This window comes from Thermobia domestica, chromosome 2, assembly GCF_964235325.1.
Source record: "Thermobia domestica chromosome 2, izTheDome1.hap1.1, whole genome shotgun sequence".
NCBI classification, from domain to species: Eukaryota; Metazoa; Arthropoda; class Insecta; order Zygentoma; family Lepismatidae; genus Thermobia; species Thermobia domestica.
This window is the reverse complement of record NC_137455.1, coordinates 203,150,788-203,170,643: the sequence shown is the minus strand read 5'-3', so window position 1 is coordinate 203,170,643 and position 19,856 is coordinate 203,150,788. Positions and strand designations below refer to the sequence as shown.

General features: G+C 35.3%; 1 protein-coding gene across 1 annotated transcript in view; it reads left to right on the top strand.

Annotated features, from left to right (window-relative positions):
- LOC145678360 (nuclear receptor 2C2-associated protein-like) overlaps window positions 1–19,856 on the top strand; it is a 42,530-nt gene that overhangs the window by 21,248 nt on the left and 1,426 nt on the right. The window contains exons 3-5 of the mRNA XM_081748419.1: window positions 10,506–10,658; window positions 14,289–14,400; window positions 18,672–18,799. Of these exons, the coding sequence (XP_081604545.1) occupies window positions 10,542–10,658; window positions 14,289–14,400; window positions 18,672–18,799 (357 nt within the window). The 5' untranslated portion in view covers window positions 10,506–10,541. The remainder of the gene's footprint in view (window positions 1–10,505; window positions 10,659–14,288; window positions 14,401–18,671; window positions 18,800–19,856) is intronic.

Genomic DNA, 19,856 nt, shown 5'->3' with positions numbered 1-19,856 from the left:
TATTTATTTATTTATTTTTTTGAGGTTTGTCCATACATGAACCTCACTAATTTCAAGAATTGTAAAATGTCAATTAAACACACTTTGTCTTTCACTTACTGTATATTTATCTAGCACTTCACAATTTTGGAAATTAATGAGATTCATGTATGGATAAATCTTCAGCAAAAAGGACAAAATAGGTGAAGTGCAAAAAGTGATCTCTGTCGAAACTTCAACTATAACATTATTTTCCGACAAATCACGTGCCGTTAACTCTTCTAGGATAATCTTAGAGAGAAAAGATTTTTCAGAAGTCTGGTGTAATTTAATGATGGGTTACCATAGAATATCAAAATGATTTAACATTTACTCGTTTTTAACCACATACTGAGATGAAAATATTTTATCCAATTATACTAAGTCATTTATTTTCTAATTGGACATGAATTAATACTCTTTTCTGGTTTAAATTCGTAAAACCAGATAGTAAGTAACAGGAGAGTTTCGTTTGAGTGTAAGCAAATTTTAAAGACGTTAGGTTTAATATCCAGTTAAGATGAATGTTACTAATGAATGCTGAACAAGTAAAAAAGTACAGTAATTCAGTTCTAACCAAGAGTGACTTAGAACAATTTGTCTCGTGAGTTTTGTTCCAACAATGACCCCAGTAACTGTACAGTTGATTAGTTGTTCATACATATGACATTTTCTTCTTCTGGCAGTGGCCCAAACACGCATTGTACGCATAATTGCTTGCTTTTGTTTTTTTTTTTAAACTAAATTTTTGGTCATCCTGTACTTTTTTTTTCAAATTAGTGAGCATTGTGGGTGAATTAACTGTTGTAGTAATCTGCTTGGGTGCCTTCCTATTTCAATCTTAACTGTCTGCTATTTTTAATCTTTTTCACTCATGGAGAACAGAGCTTTCCTCAAAATTAATACTTTCGAAACAATTTATCACACATATAAGCAAACTTGTATATTCGTGAGCAAAGTAGTAAATCGAGTGTCTACCATAATAACTGATATGATAACAACATGGGTTGATATGAAAGAGTGTGTAGGAGCGTATTTAGTGCATCTGAATTGGGTTTTCTTTGCCTGTATTTATAGTACAAAAGACAACTATAATAGCTTTTGAGCACATTTCTTTGACCCTAAACACAAAAATGAGCATTTAGGTTGAAGTTGCATTCAAAGGGCATATAGATATAGAGCAGAGGAAGTGAGGGGCGTGGTCTATCTCTTTATAGACATAATGCTAACTGAACTCGGTAAGGAACAATTTCTAGAAACTGAAACTTGGGGAAAATACAAAGATCGTAACGTCTATCGTGCACAATATTCATAATATTCTAATCAGGTGTTTCGCCATGCATCGTTGAAAAGAGTTCGGCACTCTTCTGCACCCCCTCCCCCAAAAGTAGTTCTTTTGTAGTTTTTGTCTATTTTACTAGAAACTAAACTACGATAATACATTATAGCTATAAAAACTTTTGATCTATCCTGATTAGTAATCAGCAGAATCTTTGACAATTGAATATTACAATCGAGTCAATAATCTTCCGTAACACTATTACTTCCCCACCGCTGCAGTCGTTAGTTTTGTATCACCAGCGGATCTATGGTCTACAGGTTTACATACCATAAAATAGCACTTACGGCGCTTGGTCTTACTACTTTATCATGCGGGCAAAATAACACATGGACATTAATACCCTTCCGTGACAAAATCCTAGAGCCACGTTTGTTGTGCTATTTCTGTAGTATGAAAAAAAGGATAAAGGCATGTAAACCAACTTCTAGAGAATAATACAAGGAAAATGGTTGAAAATGGTCTAGCTATCGTTTACAAGAGTCATAGTGTGACAGCTAATCATAAGTAGGTTTTCAGTTTCGTTGAAGAGAGAGTCTCTCCTAATGTGAGTTTGTTTCGAGTAAAGGACAGAGGCGGCTTTAGGATTTTAATTTTGAGTATGCCCACTCCCTCGCTTATAGATACATATAAACATTTGCTTGATTAATGACAGTAGGAAATTACTTTTACAGTAATGGATGATGCTATTTGTTAAATAATTATCTACCATTAATATAAATAATGGGAAAAGTTACTCCGTATTGTATCTGTTAGCTCTTATATATTTTTCAATATTTTTGGGTAGGCCCGTGCCTACCCGGCTTAGCCGCCACTGGTAAAGGAGCCCAAAAAGGCATGGGTAATAAATAGATTACGCGTAAGGAAGATTGTAGAAACAAAGGAGGGAGTATTGTAAAAATGGATAAAGAGGTTGTTAAGAGAGAAATATTCTATTATTGATATTCGGCCTAACCTCAAATAAGAACATTCAATGCAATGGAGTTGGTTGTTTAACCTTCTTTTTACCAAGTAGAGTGCAAACACACCCCAGTGCTTATTATTTTGTTGCTACTGATGTAAAAATATTTCTACAAAGATGAGATTCAACGACTTTAATTATTTATATGTATGAAATATTTTAAGGGGAAGGCAATTGTACTACATGAACTTTCTTCTAAATATTTACAAATTATTAAGAGTGGGGTGCAAGTACACCCCACTTGGTAAATCATGTTACTTTTTAAATATGCATTCCTCAACGACCACTAGATGGTAGCTTATTTTAGCTTGCTTTTCATAGTTAATTATTTCTATTGTACAATTATCATGCACAAATATGGAAATGTAGTGATAAGTTACGGTATAACGCTTGTACCTATCTTGTCTGTCTTGTGCTCTATTTAGAAGACAAATGAGTTGTAGGTATTACACAAACGTTACTTCTCTCGAATGTTAGTGATAATAACTTTTTAGTATTTTTGGATGCATTGTTGGAACCAGAGAAAAGAATTAGAAGCGAGAACGAAACCACGAAAGAAATATTCCTGTCAATTGAACCAAGGAAGATGTGTAAAGTGTCCTCGCTCCAGGGACAGAAATTTCGAACAAAATGTGACGTTTGTGGCAGTTTTATTTGCAAAGATCACTCAACGAAGAAGATTGTATCCGAAAAATGTTAGTGTTAGTGTTAGAAATAATCTTACATGTTCCTGTATTTGAGTGTGTAATAGGCAAGAAATTTTTGTATTTGGTCTAGGAATTAATTCGTGCGGGTGGACAAGAGATGGCGCAACGAACGGAGCGTCCCACAGTTCCGTGTATCCACACATGTGTTGCAAACCCCTGTCATCGCGTATCGTTCGTAGTATAGGGCAGTGGATTAAAACGTCAACACCAGTTTGTAGTTAAGTGAACATGGCGCAATTTGTGCCTGATAAAGTGTTTTTGCGGGGTGTCCTGCTGCATTACTTTAACATGCAGAAAAGTGCGACTGAAAGTCATCGTATTTTGGTGGAAGTGTATGGTGACCATGCTCTAGCTGAGCGAACGTGTCAGAAGTGGTTTGCACGGTTTAAAAGTGGTGATTTCGGCTTGGCAGACCAAGAGCGAGCTGGACAGCCAAAAAAATTTCAAGACGAAGAATTGACAGCATTGCTCGAGCAGGATTCGTGTCAAACGCAGGAACAACTTGCAGCAGCATTAGGCGTTGATCAAACAACAGTCTCCAAACGCTTGAAAACCATGGGAATGATTCAAAAGATGTCACATTGGGTTCCACATGAATTGAAAGACAGAGACGTTGAAAGACGAAAAACCATTTGCGAATTGCTGCTTCAACGACAGAGCAGAAAGGGGTTTCTGCATCGACTTATTACGGGTGATGAGAAGTGGATCCATTACGAGAACCCTAAACGAAAAAAGGCCTGGGTGAAACCAGGTGAACCAGGTCCATCACAACCAAAACGAGATATTCACTGTGCAAAGGTTATGCTGTGCATATGGTGGGATATGAAAGGTGTGGTGTACTATGAGCTGCTGCAACCGGGTGAAACTATGAATGGAGAACGTTATCGACGACAATTAATGCGTTTGAAGCAAGCTCTGGCCAGAACACGACCAGAATGGGAGAACAGACATGATAAACTTATTGTTCAACATGATAACGCTCGCCCACATGTCGCAAAACCGGTCAAAACCTATTTAGAAAATGTCGGATGGAAAGTTTTACCCCACCCGCCGTATTCACCAGACGTTGCTCCTTCGGAATACTACTTGTTCGATTGCATGAACAACGATTTGATTGGACAGCGGTTTACTTCTTCAGAAGATATCGAAACATGGGTCTCTGACTGGATCGCTTCCAAGGATGAGAACTTCTTTCGCCACGGAATCCGTACATTGCCTGACAGATGGGCGAAAGTGGTGGCTAGCGATGGACAATATTTTTCTTAAGGTATTTATGTATTTTGTGTTTGTACTACAGCTTCAATGTGTGCGTACCAACCGCACGAATTAATTCCTAGACCAAATAACAATATTGGAATCTTGTTTGTCTGCTTGTTTGCAGAGAAATATTAACATGCTGTATTGAAAGACCGACGAGGACAAGAAGTGTTTCAATTGTATGAGGCAAGCAAGAAACTTTTACATCTTCCATTTAGTTGCAGGTCTGAATCTGTCCAAGAAAAACATTCTTGTATAGTCCTTGCATTAACATCTCTTAACTTGCGTGTACATAATGTATTATAAGGTAATGTTATTCCGAAATTTTCAAGCAGAGAAAGATCCATTCTAACAGAATTTCTTCCTTAATACTTTGATATCTCGTGGAGTCCTATTCTGGCTTTCTATGACTCCTTGTATCGCTAGCCAATATTATACTTAATTTTTAAGACGAGCACTTGTTAGACTCCCAAACTATGGTATGCATAAGTGTCGGAAGTCTTACAGGATGGCTTTGTCAATCCGTCGGTCCGTCTGTTGATAGGTATCAAAGCAAAAACGATAATAAAAATATATATATATATTTTTTGCAAACGATTCAGCATCTCAAGACAACATATCATGAGTATCCATAACACAGGTATTTCATGTTCATAGCTAACGATAAATATAGAGTGGAGCACCTGTTGCAATAGATATGGCTCGTTAGGTCGCTTTTTGCCAGTATACCGAATCTTTTACATACAGGTCAATGCAATTTTTATAAATGAACGTGGTTTGTAAATAGTATACATATAACACTGGTACAGCAGCAATGTTAGGTGGTTTAAACCAGGTGTTCATTTTTATTTTAAAAAAATGGTGTAAAAAATGCGAAAATGCTACAAATCGTGTTAATTTCGTAGTGACGTTTTCACATATCTCGAATCATCTGTGTTAGTTGAATCTAATTTTCACCTTGTAATTAAGAGGTCCCGATGAGCCCACAAAATGTCTCCCAGATGGAAACCGAGTAGTGGTTCAGATGCCGCTTTAAGTAATATATCCATTCCTTCATAACTTTGCTGTTACATAAGGACATTAAGCCTCACCCCCCCCCCCCCCCCCCAAAAAAAAAAGAACTGAAGCATCTTTAGTGTGTAGGTATGAGTTCATTATCAAGCAACAGAGAACCTTAACTACACGAAAGAAAATCTCAAAGAATCAAAATTTGCTGTCATCTGTGTTTTTCTGAAAATTATAGAATAGTGTTACAGGATGAAGCACAGGGCTACCACTGGACAAGTCAAAAGGTCACAATCCATCCTTTTGTTATATATTTCAAACAGGAAAACAAAGTTGAACATGTTAATTATGTAGTTGTTTCTGACTGCCTAACGCGCAATACAGTTGTTGTTTACACCTTTCAAAGAAAAAAGAAAAGAAAAAGACATACCATTTCTGACATCCAAATTTCAAAAACTTCCAAACAAGATTTTAAAAAAAAATATCCGACTTGTCTGCCGCGCAATACAAAAATAAGGAAAACTTTTTGAACCTCTGCTTTTATGAAACAGGTTTTAAAGTGAGAGGAGAATGGCACTTTTCGCCTATAGCACATGGAAAAGGCCCTTACGATGGAGCAGGCGGTTGAGTAAAGAAACTGGCAGTTCGTGCTAGTTTGCAAAGACCCTATGACAATCAAATTCAAACCCCAAGACAACTTTTTGAGTGGGCAGTAGAAAACATTACGAAGGTACACTTTGCGTACTCAACCCAAAAGGGATATAAATGAATCTGAAATGTTCATGGAAAGTCGCTTCGATCAAGCATTGACTGTCAGAGGAACACAGCAATAACATGCATTCATTCCTAAAACTACATCAACATTATTGGTGAAACACTTTTCAGATGGTTTGCAGGGTTGGAAAAAGGAAGTGTTAAAATCTCCAAATAAACTTCAATGAGAAGACATATCAGACTATGTAACCGCTATCTATGAAGGAAATTGGTGCCTCGGATATGTTTTACAGAAAATGAAGAACTAGATGAAGTAAAAATAACTTTTCTTCATTCACCTGGGCCATCTCCAAGAAACACTTATGTTCTGTGGATGTTTGTAGGGGACGTTCTGACAAAAGTGAAGTTCTACTTGAAAGTGATGTATGCCGAACAAAAGTGGCATTTTCAAACTTCAAATGATAAACATATCCTACTACTTATTGAAAAGTTTTACTATGGACTCATCTATTCTCTTTCTTCAGATTAGTGTTCACTTTTATTTTCACAGAAGTGTAAAACTTAGCATTCTTGTGTTATTACCCTATGTACAGAATATTCTTGAAAAATCAAGTGTTAGCTTAGTTCTGAATTTTTCAACGGTGAATCCATCATCATCCCAAATCCATATTTTTTCAGGTGCTTTTCAACAATACTATCTATTCATGGAATTAATTTCAAAATTTTAAAATATGTACTTTTTGAAAAATGTTGAAGTAAAATTTTGATTTTGATTTTGAAACAACAAATCCTGTATTAACCTATATGATGTATACCACAGAAAAGGACATGAAAAATACTGTAAAATGACACCTCGACCAGCTTGCTAGCTCACTTAGGAGAGCTGCAATTCTAGTTTCAAAATACATTGAACATGCTATTTGGACATTTTTTCCAAACTTTACATGGCCCTATCTTCAATACTGGTTGATATATAAAGTTGAAATTTTGTATTTTTCTTAGTCTATCTAGAAGGCATCTATGTACCAAAATTTTATTAAAATCTAAGATGGTAAAGTTAAGTCACTGTGTTGAATTGATATGGAATGACCCGCCTCTAATTTTAAGATATTCCGATATACATATATATTATAATAATTGTAATTCCTGCCTCTTTTTCCTTCTAACCCCATTTCCTTCCTTCCTAGGTCAAATATCAAAAAAAAAATGTTGAAACGCGTATCTTAATATTTAAAATGAGAAGTCTTAATACCCAATTTCACGCCTCTAACCTTAAAATATATTCCGAGATGTATACATGTTATAATAATTGTAATTTTCCCCTTCTTTTTCTTCTAATCCCCTTTCTTGCCTTCTAGGCAAGACGATGAACTCCTTGTCTTATTATTTTATATGTGAAGTCCATATACTAAATATGATATCCCTAGCTCTCAAGAATTCGGAGAAATTGTCATTTTAATGTAAAATTCCTATTGTCATTTCTCCCCTTCCCCGTCTCGAATTTCCAAAAATCCTTCCGTAGTGGTACCTTACGGCGTATGCTTTATCCAAATTTCAAGCTTCTAGTTTAAGCGGTTTGGGCGTAATCAGTCACTCTCTCATTTAGGATTTCTTCTTTTATACTGTTTACAGATGAAAAATCCAAATTCTAAACTTCATGTCTCTAACTTTAAGTGATTCCTAGATATGAACACATTATAATAATTTAAATCATCACCTCTTTTTCTTCACTTCTAGGTCAAATATATATAGAAAAAAACGCTGAAATACATGTACAGTTCAAATTAAAAGTCTAAATACTAAATTTCATGTCTCTAAATTTAAGGAATTCTCAGCTAATAATTGCAACTCTCATTCATCCCAACTCCTTCTTAAGTATCATTTCCAGATGTTCTTTCTTAGTGGTACAGTACGTTACAAAACTATGTACTGTCCACATTTCAACTTTCTAGTGTATGCAGTTTGGCTTAGAGTCAGGGTTGGCTGGTTTAAACCAGGTGTTTAAAAAAAAAAAAATGATTTAAACCAAAAAACGAAAAATGTTCGTAAAAGTGTAAGTGTTCGTAAAATTGTGATGAATACGAATACATATTTATGGGTTATCACATTTCACTCCCGTAAGTTATTCGTATTATATTCAGATCTACATTCCTCATTCATTACTCAAAGAGATTTTACTACAAAAGCAACTTTCGTTTTTTTTATAAGTTTATGAATGTTTTTTCTTTTGCGATTTGTTATAGTTTGTTATTATTGTTATGCAGTTGCAATCAAAGAAAAATTCTAAATATTGTTACGTTTTAATAATGTTTTACTATTGATAAAAAAAAAACATCAAAATGCAGTACTTTGGGGGGGGGGGGTCATACAAACCCACGAGAGACATTTATTGAAATTAGAAGTATCTTTGGCATCTATTTATGTATAAATGGGTCAGAGCCAAAGTGGACTAAAATAATTCTTATCTTTATTCACTTTTCTTAGTGATATGGAAATTAAGTCGTTGTATTTCTTTAACTTGGACTAATAAAAGTCGTAGTGAACTTACTTGGACTAAATTAGTTCTTCTGTACTCTGCAGTATTTTGAAATTGTCCATATGTAATTCAGTATAATGGTTTCACTTGTGCAGCTCTTTTATCTTTTTGTCCTTCTCAAATGACTCTTGACAATTATATTAACAAGTATGTAAAGATGAATACAACGTATTTTTATCAGGAGTCCTTCGTGAGTCGGCAAACATATCGCATTTGTGGCCAATTAGTCCCGGTTTCCAGTACAAATGGAAGACAGTTTTTCTCGGATGTAAGCCGAGAAGCGGTTTGGATTCTGCTTTAAGCGTATGTGGCCTCTTCCAGCATAACCCGGTTGTTGCATAATAACACCAAGACGAAACAAACTTATTTCTATCGATATGTGATATAAATACATAGAGCAAATTGTTTAAACCAAAAAAAAAAAAAAAAATTCAATAAAAACCATGGTTTTTGCCAACCCTGCTTAGAAGTTATCAGTCAGTCGGTACTTTGTTTTTTCATGCGAAAGTAGAGCAGAAACTTCATCATCAACATGATAGAGATGTACCAGTAATGTAAAAATTGTGCACTATGGTTGATTGATATCTCACTAATATGTGCTCTAATTTGTGTCTTTACAAATCTTGTTGAGTTAATGTTACAGCCAGGAAACTAGAACGCGGGAGCATGTTGGAAAAATCGAATACCTTCACACCTTCGTGTGATTAGGTTCCTCTGTCTTTAAGGAAAATAGACACAAATAATAAATGAAGAGATGGCAGCTGTGTGTGATAAAGAATACCCATTACACATTGAAACGCTGGAAAAAGGAATTGTGTGGTAACACAAGTCTACAAGATGACTCAAGAGAAGGCCGTCCCTCAGCTGGTACAAATACAAGCGTGATGACAAAAGTTGAACAGGTAGTGCTTGAATAGATATGTGATTATTAATTGCTTAGCTCAGAGGTGAACATTACTAGGAGATCCGTTCGCACCATATTACATGCATTCTATATATGACTAAAGTGGTAACAAAATGGATTTACGGATTGTTGACACATTTTCAAAGACACCAACATGTGCAATGTGCGCAAAACATTTTGGACCTATACCATGAGGACCAGAATGTTCTTCTAAACCGAGTAGTGACTATAGAGAATGCTATGTGTAGCTATTTGACCCTGAAACTAAAGAAATGAGTAAAATGTGGAAATATACCCCGTCTCCATCTCTAAAAAGTCTCAACTGCAACATGCATCCAGCAAGGCCATGTTGTTCGTGTTTTAGGACTATAAAAGTGTAATCTTGAGTGATTACTTACAAAAAAACAAAAACAAAAAAAAGGGGGGGCTACAATTAGAGGAACATAGTACAGGAACGTGCAGCAAAAGTTGCGAGATGCTATCAAGGTTTGCTCCTACAAGGTGTGTTGCTGCCAGCGAGCAATGCATCGACACACCAAGCAGCAAAAGTACTTACAATGTGACTATGAACCACTGTCCTAGTCACCAGTCTGGCTCCGTTCGATGACTTCTTCCTCCTAAGAAATATCAAGAAATACTTGCGGGATAGACGTTTTGTGGATAATGAGGTGGTCATTATGCGGTGGAAACCTGGTTTGTCTCCATCTCTGCAGACCTTTAGGCTTGCCTTATCGATAGATGTGAGAAATGTAAGGCAATCGAGATGAATATGTGAAGGAAGATGCATCCGTAGACCAAATTGCAGATTACTAGCCCATCTCTATCTTTGTGAAGGTGAGAACTTTCTGTTTTTTCCTCGTTTTATAGTGATTATGCATACAATTTTCTGCCAAATTACGCAAAGCGACAAAAACGAACGAAAACTGTGAATATATTTTTCTGTTAATTCGTCACACATCTATTTTCAAAGTATCTTATTTATAATTTATATTAGAAGAAGAAAAAGCAGTGTTCTTTATATAATTTGCTATTAATTGCATACAATTATTTATTTTCTTTTTCAGAGATTGCACTGATTAAATATGTACTAAATATGCCTTATGTGGCAAAGTGAAGTTTCGTTTGTCAGAAGAGTGTTATTTGGACCTTCAGTTCGGAAGATGTCTAAGCATAAGAGTAACAAATCCTCAAACAAAGGAAAAGGAGGGAAAGCTCAAGTAAGTAAGATATTTCGAATGTAACATAAAACAGGAAAACACGTACAATACAATAGCAGCTCTTTTCGACAGTATTGGGAAAGTGTAATAGCTCCCTTTCGAACACGTAGAGAACTAAAATTCCAACTTCGTCAACAAATAATTACAAATAGTATGTGCATCACTGTAAGGAGGAACCAAACAATAGAAACAGTCTGCTAGTTAATCTATATATGTAAAATTGAAAGTGACTATGTTTGCGACTCTTAAATCTCTTGAACCGCCCGACTGATCTTGATCAAATTTTTGACGTAGATGCGGTTCTGATCTGGGAGTGTTTTTAGCTATTCACTTTGACGGTAGAACTAAGGGGAGGGGGAGGAAAAGGAGATAGAAAAAATAAATAAATCTCAATAACTCTTGAACCATCAGACCTATCTCGATCAAATTTTCAACATAGATGAGGTTCGGGACTGGGATGCATTTTATAATCTAACTTCGACGGAACAATGTTGGGGAGGGGAGGAGGGGAGATATATAAAAATCAATATAAATAAAAATAAAAGTTACTAGGTTTGTGACTTAATAACTCGTGAACCATCCGACCGATCTCAATCAAATTTTCAAAATAGATGAACTTTAGGACTGGAAAGTCTTTTATAATTTCATTTTGACGATAGAACCTGGGGGAGAGGGAAGGGAGGGAGAGAGATATATGAAAATAAATAAAACTTAATAATAACTCTTGAACCACCCAATCAATTTCTTTCAAATTTTCAACTTAGATGAAGTTCGGACCTGGAATGACTTTATCATTTTACTTTGTTGGCACAACGCGGGGGAGGAGGAAGATATATGTAAATAAATAAATAAATAAATAAAAGTGACTGTCTGTGGCTTCAATACTCTTGAACCACTCAACCGACCTCAATCAAATTTTCAACACAAATTAGGTTAGCACCTGGGGTGGTTTTTATGATATGATTTTGACGGCAGAAGTTCAGAGTGGGTGAAGGGAGGGGGAGATAGACAGATCATGTATTTGCCAGGTTTAGCATCTGACATTGATAGTGCTGAAATGTACGTTATGTGAACATCAAATTGGAAGGAACCGTTATTACCACTTGCCATACCGGAATTACCGTTGAAAACTCAGTATTGATATTTTAGCATTTAGTGAGGTCATATTAATTCTTGATGGATTATTATTCAAGTTCGAAATTATTTCCCTAAAGCCTGAAGCATCTACTGAAATAATCTGCAAACTCAAAGTTGTATATTCCATTCATAGTATGTCTAAAATCGTCATCTGTGATAATATACCGTTAAGCTCAAGAGAATGTTTGCAATTTGCAAAAGATTGAGAGTTCTCCGTTGTAACAAGTAGTCGCAGAGATACCCAAAGTCAAATGGTCTAGCAGAGAAAGTTGTGGAAATAGCAAAACGAGGAAGTACCGTGATGAAAATAAGGCTTTTGCTTTGATATTAGAGTTCTGTATTACAACTAGATAAATATTGGGTATCAGGTCAAGTTCAACGATTTGGTTAAGGGTATCGATAATAGAATATATCGCAGAAATAAAATTCATTTAAGAAAGTCATTAAATATTTAAAGGTTTAATGATGTAACAGAGAAGAGTGAAATGACGTTGAGCTTAATGCACAAAGCACTGAACAAATGCAACAAAATGATGATCATGTACAAAATAATGAACATAATGTAATTGAAAATAGACCTAATGTAGGTAATCTAGAAAAGTTAAGAAAATCTAACAGACATGTAGGAAAACGCTGTTGGATGAAAGATTGTGTGTAAACCATGCATATATTTTCAACAAAACTTTGTAAAGAGGAAAAGGTGAAGTGTATGTGACTAGCAACACTGTGTAAGAGGATGACAAACAGATTAAAGTACATGTTATGGATAGAGCTAATAAGTACTAGACAGAAAATTGTTCTTATTAGGAAGCTTCACCATTAGTAATTACAACCAGTACAACAAGAATATACCACAATATAATGAGTGCTTACATCCCGGTCTTGCTAGACTTTTCTCAGAATATCATCCATTTTTACTATGTTCGGTCACCCACTATGAGGAACATCTTGTACATCAAAATTTTCAGAACAAAAATGACTGAACCATCTTTTGGCTGCTGTTTTCAATAGCGTATCTTGTCCATAAACAGCATCAATTTCTTCATGGGCCTGCGGAGCATTTATCTCTTTATCGGAATAAAATTGTAAAAATGGGGGCCGCGGTGGCTCAGTGGTAGAGCGTTCACCTCTGGTGCTAGGGGTCTCGGGTTCAAACCCTGCTCCCGCCAAGTGAACTTTGTGGTGGACAAACACCGTGTGCGTGGGTTTTCTCGGGGTTCTCCCGTTTCCTCCCACTTTCTTCATTCCACCATTTCATTCATTACTCATTATCACCGTCTACTTTAGCCCAACCGGCATAACCGTGGGACGTAAAACTCAAAATTTTATTTCATTTCAAAATTGTAAAAGTGGCACCGTTTTGCCGAAAATTCACTCGATCTTCACGGCGCAATACCTTACGTCTTATTATAACACATCTACTAGCTTCAACTGCCAGCTGGCAAGTGACGTGGGACCTGACCTACTGCAACTCATATAATCTACGATTGGGGACACTAACGCCATTTCATGCGCAAAGGAAGGTAGCCTGATATATTTACCCTGTCTGTTCGTCCGGGAAACAAAAATCTGAAGAACCACTTGATGAATTACCATCATCCTGACAGGTTTTCCAGGATTTTCCTCAGTCCCACCAGGCAAATGCCGGGATGGTACCTACTAAACAGGCCCTCGCTGGTACCTTCTCAAATCTTTTCCATTGTTATTGTTGTTAAATAGCCAGTATAAAATGGTCTCTAAGCTGTATGTGGTGATTGTTAAATAAATTAATTTAATTTTAATCAGGATGTATAGGGTCAAATTAGGAATTGAGTTCGTTGATAAAGGTAACATTCAAATCGAAAATGGTAGCAATCAACAATTTCTAGTTTTCACGTTGATCACTATAGAGCCCTATAATCAATTAAGCGTGCCAAAAATGCATTTCATTTCCATCCTTAACTCTGTATTAAAACCGAAAGTGATCGAAATTTTCTACAACTTCCACTTCCAATATTGATCTACATAGACCGAAAACTACAAGAGATAGCGATAGTGTCCTTTATAAGGAATCAATTTAGCGTTCTAAGAATAGGTATCATCTTCTCCTTTAACCCTCTATTCAATCCAGAAGTGGCAGAGATCGACTACAAGCGGTTGTAACGTTGATCGCTATAGAGTGAAAACAGTAATAGATAACAAGAAATGGTTTTCTACAATCAATTAAGTATCCCAAGAATATATTCCATCTATACTCTAATCGTTCTCTAAACTACGGAAGTGGAAGAAATCTACTACCATTTCCTTTTTCAATAGTTATTGAGAAAATATCATGCCGTAGGAAGCGAACTCCTTCACGTGGTGTGCATATGAGCCTGCTACTTATTTTAAAGAGTCACGTTTTCCGTGTTGTTGTAATCTCTATTGGTCTCGTATGCAATAAAAGATAATATTTATATAAAATTTAAGAATATTATCTTCTTTGCCTTTCACTGCCTATTTCATATCTTCTAGGATCAACCAACAGCAGCTCAAACCTCAGGTCTACCAGTGAGTCTTGATAAAAACGGGCATATAATGATAAAAATACAGGCAAAACCAGGAGCTAAACAAAATGGAATTACAGGTTTGCAGTTATTATTATTATTATTATTATTATTATTATTATTATTATTATTATTATTATTATTATTATTATTATTATTATTATCATTAAGTGTTTATTATATTCTAGTATTTTTAGACTTAGACGTTGTCTAGCAGCATGATCATATCCAGAAAAATAATTCGAAATGGGGAGAGAGATAACTCAACTAGCTAAATAAATAATTAAATAAATAAATAAATGTAATGCTTAAACAACAAACCATTTGTGCTAAGTTATTCGTTAAGTAAGCATTACAAAAATGAATATAATTTTAGTGCTCTTTAAATTTCACTTAAAAACTTTAACGCTTAATGGAAAACCAAGGAACGTGTTCCATTTTCTTTCAGGAATGGATATGAATGGATATGATATCATCACATCATCTTTTTCGGAGTTACTTATTATTGTACATTCATTGGTTTTCATGTAGTTTTTAGAAATCATGCCTACTTTTTGTCATACTTTTATTTAAGACTGGATGTTTTGCAGAGTAGTATCTCATCAAATGGATTGTAAAATAGTGTATATTGCTCGTTATGGAAGGGTTGTGCTGCAAACTGCGGTAGTTACGTCATTCAGTCTCTTTCTTCCCAATTCACCGATTCGCTAGTTCAATCAGAGCGTAGCGTGAATCATAACTTCTTTGTCTTTGGGAACCAAATAGAATCCATCTCTAAAGTTCTGATGATGTATACCTTTCTAAAATGAACATTGAAAGAAAACTTTGCAATATATATACACAGAAATATTAGGGTGGTTCAATTTTACAAAAGTGTTTATTCTAATTACCCCGGTACATCAACTATTTATTGATTTTAGAAAGGCTTACGACTCAGTTAGAAGAGAAACATTATACCCATAGAAACCCATTATACCCATAGCTCTCACAGAACTTGGAATACCGAGAAAGCTAATTAGATTAATTAAAGTATCATACAGTGATGCAGCAGTCTAAGAACTTAAGAAACATCCATGTGTTTGGGTTTTCCTTTTGGTATCTTTGATGGAGGCAGTTATTTCAAGTTGATCACTTCATTTGCTTTGTACTTTTCACTTTACTTTCATTGTACTTTTAGTATATTATTAAAATTTCAGTTTTTGTATGTATAGTTTAGCATGTAATAAAATCCGATTCTGTTTACTCTTAAACATAAGAAAATGATGAAGTTTGTGAAATGTTTAAATTGAGCTGATCGAAATCTATTACTTAAGAAAGATCTGTCCGTATTCCTTTCCTCTTGTTTGTCTGATATATATCATAAAGTTAGAGCATATCTCAAAATTTTGCTGATGGCATGTCTGAGAATTTCACCCTGCAGAAATACTCTGCACACCCATTGTACATTAATGAAATATGCCTTTTTGGATTGTATATTCGTGACTTCCTTTACGCTAATAAGGAACACCACTCCACGATATCTCAAATTCGAAATTGGGGTTCTTGAAATTTGGTTTCCAGCGATTTTGGACAGCTCTAGCTCTGAAACTATGCACTTTTCCCCACAGGTTCATAGGAACTTTTTGATTTATTTTGATGTGAGGAATCACCTCTTACAGTTTGTCGGTATAGTTTATTAACACCCTCTGTACTATACCGACAAACTGTAAGAGGTGATTCCTCACATCAAAATAAATCAAAAAGTTCCTATGAACCTGTGGGGAAAAGTGCATAGTTTCAGAGCTAGAGCTGTCCAAAATCGCTGGAAACCAAATTTCAAGAACCCCAATTTCGAATTCGAGAAATCGTGGAGTGGTGTTCCTTATTAGCGTAAAGGAAGTCACGAATATACAATCCAAAAAGGCATATTTCATTAATGTACAATGGGTGTGCAGAGTATTTCTGCAGGGTGAAATTCTCAGACATGCCATCAGCAAAATTTTGAGATATGCTCTAACTTTATGATACGTCCAAAGTAGGAAAACGATAAGCCTTGACAACAGTGAACACCGAATCCTTTGGCGCGATGTCGGAAGTGTTAAGGATCGACAACAGCACGATCTCGTACTCGGAAAAAAGCACGCTGCGATGTTTTCTTTCATGCTTATAAGTAAAGAAAACTCGAAATATACGTGACGAAATACATCGTATCACACGTTATTCCGATCACAAAAAACATGGAGCTGTCAGTTCCTAACACTTCCGACTTCCCTCCAAAGCACTGGATGTCGATTGTTGTCAAGGCTTACCTCCTGCCTACCTTGGACATTCCTTGAAATCAGGGTATATCTGAAAACTCTATTCAAAACATATTTGAGAATTATACCTAGTACAGATTACCCTGCACACCCATTGAAAACTGATGTAATATGCATTTTTGGATTGTGTATGCGTGATTTCTTTTGCGCTGATAAGAACCACCATCCACAGTTTCTGGAGTTCGAAATAGGGTCTGTTGAAATTTGTTGAAATTTAGCTTTTCCGCGATTTTGGACAGCCCTAGCTCTGAAACTATGCACTTTTCGCAACAGGTCCATATGAACTTTTTCTCTTATTTTGATGTGAGGAATCACCTCTTACAGCTTGTCGGTATAGTTCATTAATACCCTCTCTCTCTCTCTCTCTCTCTCTCTCTATATATATATATATATATATATATATATATAGTAGTGACATATATTTTACCACTACTATTAATTGGCACAGTGTTTAGTATTACGACTGGTGAAATTGAGAAGTTTTAGTTTTATTATTATTATTATTATTAAACTCTTGTCAGTGCATATTTAATTGTTAATTGACTCTCAATTTTATCATAGTCACACTAAACACTGTTTAGTGTTCGTGTTGAGCAGATATTGTGGATTAAATAAAGTCACAACGAAAAACGCAGGCAGTTGCAATACTTTCGCAGGCTTGTGCTTATGGAAAAGTCAAACGAGTAGTCCATCAGGAGTAAATATTTAGCATTCTGCATTTGCTGTGAGATGCAAGTAAATGTAATTTGGATCTCATATTAAACTGTAGGATCATGTTTCATAGCCTCATTGCTGAAAAAATGGAAGTAAAGCTCCGAACGACTAAAAAAAACAAAAGTCAATGGGAATGTGCAGTCATTGTGTACCACAATTTTTTTCCTATGGTGTCTTTAACATGCTATCGTTGATAGCAGTAGCGCTGTCCACATCTCTGTTTTTAAGAATCTGTTCTTATCTGTGTGTGTTTTATCTTGTACCTCAAAATGACTGTTCCTGAACGTGGTAAATTAATGTTCATCCGAATCAATGTCGAGATAATTTAGTCTTAATTTGATATTTTGTGGAAGGAACTAAAAGGTAGTGAAGCTCTATATTATGTAAGCATGGGTATTTATCCGATTATCCCATATATGATCTGAGATTTTTACAAATTTAACAGTTGCAAACTGTTATTCATTCTTGATAGTTACTTGTATAACCGTATTTTTCATTGAAGGAAATAATTAAACAAAGGAAAGTATTATAAGTACTACCACTAAAAATATTTTTTTAGTTATAGAAGAGGAAGCGGAATATATCATTTTAAATTCAAGCGAGTACTATATTATAAAATTACTACAGTGTGTGAATTATTAAGATTTATACTTGAAGCATAAGAATAAAATTCCACCAAAATTAATGAATTGGTTTCCAGAAAATATTTAAAACTTATTTTAAAACACGGCTTTCATTGTGGTTGATGTCATTCAATTAACAGAGAATTTACAGAATTTGATTATTAATTAATGCCTTATTGTAACCATTTTCGTAAAAAAATAAAATGTGTAATGTATTGGATTACTTGAAGCCTTGGTCCGTGTACTCCGGTGTTTCACGATTTAAAAATGGAAAGAGTTATATTTCATTAAATACTTTTCATTTGTTAAAAATCAGATAATGTATTTGTAAATGGAGAGAATGGGATCTAAAAGTTGTGTTTTTCCATTTGAAATACAGGTAAACAAAACAACGAGTTCTTCATTCCGCTTAGTATCATCAGTAACATAGTTCGTTAGCAGTTAACTCGGCAGTGCTTGTCCTTCGTCGCTTTCCCACTAAATATACAACTAAAAATTAATCAAAAATCGTTAGCCATGTAGTGTTGATCTAACTCTGTAACTTGGCTACTTATTTAATCTGTACATGCTTATCTGTCATTACTTGTACTTTGTAAACTGGTGACCGTGTGTTGTTCAATGAAAAATGAACAGCATTGAAGTTTTCTGTATTATATTCTCATGAATACGATTTTAATTTTGAAAAGTAAAAGTAATTAGGTTTCTATCTTGTTTCAGCTATAAATTCTGAAGGTGTAGGTGTCCAAATAAATGCCCCTCCTGTTGATGGAGAAGCAAATACGGAGTTAGTGAAATATATAGCGTCCGTTCTTGGACTTAGGAAAAATGATGTACAGTTAGATAAGGTAATAAAAATCGTTTATACGTATTATTTGATATTGATTTTTAAAACTTAACGAATTATTGTATCTAGTAATCTTTTCTTGTAGTATCTATTTCGATATGTCTAGAGTGAACCAAAAGTCCTTCTTCATGGAATTTATTATATGATAGACAATTCTGGCAAACAAATGTATCATGTTTATGGAGTGCCTCGAGGACAGAGAATTTCCTGCAAGTGAGTGAAGTTTAATGAAGTGATATTCACTCTGTAGGGCCAAGTCAGTCGTGACCACTGTCGCTTTTACATACACAAAAATCCTCAACGGACGATAGCATATCTGTTCAAGGAAGACGAGATTGTGATTGTCTGGTATGGTGTTTAGCGTGATTTTATTATTAGAACTTTTTACTTCGATGGGTTCGTTAAGGGTAGATCTATGTGCCTATCCAGGGTAACCTGATGATCCCAAGTTTAAAGGTGATTAATTTTGGATTGGATACTCCCTTCCTTCCATTATGCAACAGCTGTCCGTCACTGATTAGGTGGGAACTTCCCTTGTGGATGGATTGGCTGTCGGGTGCCTTGAATGGACAACCACGATTGTCTGATTTTAACTCTAGTACACTTCTTCTGTGGGTTATGTAAAATGTTTTGTTTACTCCGACATGGTTTGTGACCGAACACATCTCTAAAGCATTACTGATATCTTCGCCAGAATTAATGCTAATACACATCTGTTGGCGAGGGTTCGCCGCAACCTCCACTATTGCGTGCAGACTAACTTTGAATCCCGGCCAGCGCATCGAGTATTTATAGGTAGATACGTATATTGTCCCGAGAAAACTTTTGGTCCACACTGTATACCTATACTAAATTCCGTACTTCTGAAGACTTGATTTAGGGCGGAAGCGAAAACAATTCATTCTGTCATATAAATGGTAATCGCCACATTGTGTGAATAAATTTAATTGAATATGTAGTGTACTAATTTCAAATAGTTGTCGCTCAAGTATTCCAGATAATTATTCAACAAGCTCTGAACAATGAATCGGAAACTCCTATAGACGAAAATGAAATAC